General features: G+C 63.7%; 1 protein-coding gene across 1 annotated transcript; it reads left to right on the top strand.

The window, feature by feature from the left end:
* The first annotated feature begins 264 nt into the window (after nt 1–264).
* IER5L (immediate early response 5 like) lies at nt 265–1,469 on the top strand. Its single transcript, XM_083875957.1, has one exon. It carries the CDS (start codon nt 377–379, stop codon nt 1,361–1,363), a length of 987 nt encoding a protein of 328 aa, XP_083732083.1. The 5' UTR covers nt 265–376; the 3' UTR covers nt 1,364–1,469.
* Nucleotides 1,470–4,702: the final 3,233 nt, after the last annotated feature.

Below are 4,702 nucleotides of genomic sequence, written 5' to 3'. Positions count from 1 at the left end.
GGCGGGGCGGGCGGGCGCGCGCGGAGGGGCGGGCGGGGGGCGGGGCCGCGCGGGTGGGCGGGGCGGGGGCGCGCGCGGCGCTGGTGGCGCTGCCCGTCCGTGCTCGGAGCGCGGCGGCGGCGGCGGCAGCAGCGGGAGCCCCCGGCGATGCCCGCGCTGCTCCCGCCGCTGGCCGCCCCCTGAAGACACCCCTCTCTATTTGCCCCCCTTCTCCAGCGACCTCAGGCTCTGTCCCCCCTTTTCCCCTTCCCCTCCTTCCCCTTTATTCCCTCCCCCCCCCCGCCTCTTTATCCTCCTTCCTTACGACCCTCCGCACCCGCCCGGCTGCCGTGTGGATGCGGGCCGGGGTGCCTGGCTGCGCGGGCGGCGAGAGCCGATGCTGAGGGGCCGGAGGAGGATGGAGTGCACCCTCGATGCGCAGAGTTTGATCAGTATTTCCCTGCGGAAGATCCACAGCTCCCGCACGCAGCGAGGCGGCATCAAGCTCCACAAGAACCTGCTCGTCTCCTATGTGCTCCGCAACGCCCGGCAGCTCTACCTGAGCGAGCGCTACGCCGAGCTCTACCGCCGCCAGCAGCACTACCCCGACGGCGCCCCGCTCCTCGCCATGCCCACCTGCCCGCCGCCCGCCGCCGCCGCCCCGCCGGAGCTGGCGGCGCTCCCGCTGCCCGCCGACACGCAGGACCGCGAGGCGCGGAGCTGCGGGGCCGCGCGGGGCGGCGCGGAGCTGCTGGAGGCGCCGGTGTGCGCCGTGCCCCCGGAGCTGCAGCGAGCGCCCTGCAGAGACTCGTCCCCGGGCTTCTACCGGGCCCCCGGCAGCGCCGGTCCCGGCGGAGGCGGCGCGGCCCCGGGGCCGCTCTACGCCGCCGGCTGTGACTTCGGGAGCGGCGGGGCCCCGCACTGTAGCAGCCGCACCACGGTGCTGGATTTGGACACTCACGTCGTGACCACGGTGGAGAACGGGTACTTGCACCAGGACTGCTGCTCGCAGTGCCCCTGCTGCTGCCAGCCGGCACCGGGGCTCGCCTCCCCGCCGCCCGCGCCCGGCACCAAGCGCAAGTATTACCCGGGGCAGGAGGAGGAAGAGGAGGGGGTGGAGGAAGGGGAGCCGGGGGGAGGCGGGGTGGCGGGAGGCCCCCCCTTCGCCCCGTGCACCAAACGCGCCCGCTTCGAGGAGTACAGCGCCGAGCACCCCCAGGACTCTTCCAACATCTCCAACTTGATCTCCATCTTCGGCTCCGGTTTCACGGGGCTGGTGAGCCGGCAGCAGGCGGACTCGGAGCAGCCCCTCAACGGGCAGCTGTGCAGCAAGCAGGCGCTGGCGAGCCTGGGAGCCTGGACTCGGGCCATCGTCGCGTTTTAGAGAGAAGTGGGGGAGCAGGCGGGGTGCGGGGGGGGCGCTGACAAAACGGGGGTGCGATCCGAGGGACGGCGGCTCCGGAGGGGGGACCCTGAAACAAAGGCAGGGAGGGGGGCTGGGGCGAGGGGAGGGGGGTGCCGAGGGGTGCGCAGGGGAGGCGGGAGGGCAGAGCCGCGCTAGTGTTTTATAAATTGTACAATAAAGAAAAAAAATTCTAAGATCTTGGGACTTTATTTTTGCAGAGATGAGAGAAAAAAAATAACAACAAAAAACAAACGAAAACAAACAAACAAAAAAAAAAAAAAAAAAAAAAAAAAAAAAAAAAAAAAAAAAGGCAACAACGAAGCACCTATTTAAATAATCCTCTTTGTGTCCGCTCGGGGTTCTCTTGGCGGCGGGTTTCCCGGGGCCGGTGCTGGCGGCCGGTAGCGCCACGTGAGAGCCGGTCCCGGCCCCGGGACCCCGCGGCGGGAGCGCCCCCGGCCCCGCTCCCCGCCCCGGCCGCCCCCCGGCTCCCGCCGCCCCCGGCTCGCCGCCTTTCAGGGTGCGGACAGGGGAAAGCTGCTGCTGCCCCGTCGCTTTTGTGCGTTTCTTTATATATTTAAAACAAACAAACAAACAAAAAAAAGGGCAGAAATGAAAACATTTCAACTTTCCTCCCAGAAGAAACGTGTGCGATGTGACTTCTTCCCACCGCTTGTGCCAGGGGAGCGCTGGAGGGTTCTGTGAATGTGGGGAGGGTGGGAACGGGGAAAACTGGGGCCGGGGGTCCCTCCGGGCTGCGCCCCGCCACGCCAGGGAGGGGGCGAGTCACCCCTGGCACCCGGAGCCTCCGCCTGGGTGTGTGCTTGTGATGCCGCAGGTAACCGTGGAACACGACTCACGTCTCCAATGTGTGTGTCGGGTCTGACCCTTTTTTTTTTTTTTTTTTCTTTTCTCCCCTTTTTTTTTTTTTTTTTTTTCTTCTTAAGTTTAACTGTTCCGGTTTCAGCCTTCCCAATCATAAAACCAGCATTGTTTGGTCTTGTGAAGAGATTGTCTCCTGTAGAGTCTCTTGATTTATTTTTTTTTACATTTTTTTTTTTTTAAATAAAAACCTTTTGTTGTAAAAAGGTGGGTTTTCTGGTCGTCGTCCCTTCCTCTTTCTTTTGCCCACTCCCAACTTCACGGTATCAGCACTGTGTGTAACTGAGGATGCTTTGCCAAACGGTCTGTTGGGGTCTTCTCTTTTTTTTCCTGCTCCTTTTTCTTTGTTTGTAAGCCTGTATTTTTGTGCATATGGAATTGTATATCACCGGGTAAAACTGTTCAGATTTTGTTTAAATTTATAATCTTAATAAAAAGTCGACTATAAAGTTGCTGTGCCCTTGTTTTCCTTCGCCCCGCAGCCCGCTGAAGCCGCTCTCCCGAGCCGCTGCCTCCCCTCCGCACCGGGGAGCCTTTGCCGAAACTCCGACCCACCCCGTGTGTCCCCCGGCCTCGGAAAAACCCCTTTGTCTCCTCCCCAAGACCGTTCAGATTCACCCTCTCCCCACACACACACACGCGCAGCCCCTCCGGCCACCAGGATGCAACAAAAGCCCCCCCTCGGGCCCGGCAGGGCCGCGCAAAGCGAGTCCCGGCTGGGGAAGGGCCGCTGGGGAAGGGGCCGGAGCTCGGGGAGCAGCCAGGACCCCCCGGCCCCGCCTCGACCCGCACCTGGGCAGCGCCGCCGCCTCCGCGCCCCTCGACGCGCTCAGGAAGTTTTTTTTAAGTTGGAGTTTGTTATCCCCGCGCGGGGCCGCTGGGTGGTGCGGGCGGGTTTTCCTTTTTTTTTCCCCCTTTTTGTGCATGTATTTGTCTCCTCCCCTCCTTTACCCCGCAGGAACGAGTCGGGGCCGCTCCGCACCCCTCCAACAACACCCCCCGGCCACCTCAGGAGGGGAGAATTATAATTTCTTTTAACCCCGTGCATAACGCACAGTCTCTAGCGCGCAGCGCAAATCCCGCAGATGGAGCCGTCCCTGTGCCCCCGCACCCCCGGCATCCCCGGGACCCCCTCCCCCAAATCAACACACGGACACAACCCCCCATTCCCAGCCCCGCGCATCGCCGTGCGAGCTCAGCCTTCCCTTCTCGGGGGGCGAGAGCCCGAGGCCAGGCCCGCGGGGCGGGGAGGGGTTCGGGGGTCGCAGCGGCGGAGCCCGAGCGGAGCCCCCGGCCCGGCTGCGCCCCCTGGCGCCCGCCGCGGGACCCGCAGCGCCGCGCGGGGCCGGGGAACGGGAGGGGGGGCGGCCGCGACCCCCCCCGGGGGCAGGGGAAGGGACAGGGGCGGCCGCGGTGTCCCCAAGCGCCGCTGCTGCCGCCCCCGGGCAGCCCTGTCCTGTCCCGTCCCGCGGGGCTGAGCGCCGCTCCCCTCCCCTGCTGATCCCCCAAACAGCCTCCCCTCAAAAAAGAAATTACAATTGAGGATATGAGCCCTGTAACCCCCTGCCCAGGCGCAGAGGCGCTGCGGGAGCACTGCTGAACGCACCAGAGCTCGCTCTGCCAAACAAGAGCTGGATGAATATTCACCCGTGGGGCCATGAAGAAGCCCCTTCCCTGCCCCGGCCCCATCCCGCTCCCTTTGCCCCGGGGGTCCAGGCTCCCCGCCCCGGGGGCGGCTGCAGAGGGGTCCCGGCAATGGGATTAGGAGAAGCATTGGATGCTCCTGCATCCATAGCCCTGGCTGCTGCACACAGTATTTGGGGGAAGTTTTAAAACCCAGGTGCTTCTGCGGACGCCCACAGGTCAGCGCAGCCGGCTGCTGAATCTTAAACCCAAATCCTTTTCCTACAGCCCCTGCTCCAGGCAGCCCAGCCAGACAGGATCAGAACTCGCTTTAGCCCAACAGCCACATGCACACACATCCATCACCCTCCCAAAGCGCTCCCCATCTCCCAGACCTCGGGGCTGCCAGTGATAAAGTGGCCATCGGCAGGAGAAGCACACGCTCCTGCAGGACTCCGCCACCCCAGAGGCACCTATTCCCCCAAATCTCCCCTCTCCCGGGGGGAGCCAGCTCTCGCCCTCCTTCACAGTGGAAGTTTCTGGGGCTTCAGTCAAGGTTTCAAAGGCTGGAATTGGCAAAGACGCCTCCGCATCACCGGTACACACACGGGGAGGGGGAGTCGGGGTGCATATGCCACAGGGACACTCAAAAATCCGTCACTGAGGAACGAGGAGATCCCACAGCTCCGCGGAGCCGCGAAGACGCACACGCTCTCGGTGGCGCAGTTATTTATTTATTTTAAACGCTGGTACATGACATTTTTCTTCTTACGAAGGCGGCGGCAGCAGCAGAAAGCCCATCACAGCCTCTCC

Source organism: Zosterops lateralis (genome assembly GCF_965231275.1).
Source record: "Zosterops lateralis genome assembly, chromosome: 20".
NCBI lineage: Eukaryota > Metazoa > Chordata > Aves > Passeriformes > Zosteropidae > Zosterops > Zosterops lateralis.
Note: the sequence above shows the minus strand (reverse complement) of the source record. Positions and strands in the feature narration are given on the sequence as shown.

Excerpts from the sequence above, each read along its gene's own strand:
- IER5L (XM_083875957.1), top strand. The coding sequence starts at position 377 with ATGCTGAGGGGCCGGAGGAGGATGGAGTGCACCCTCGATGCGCAGAGT.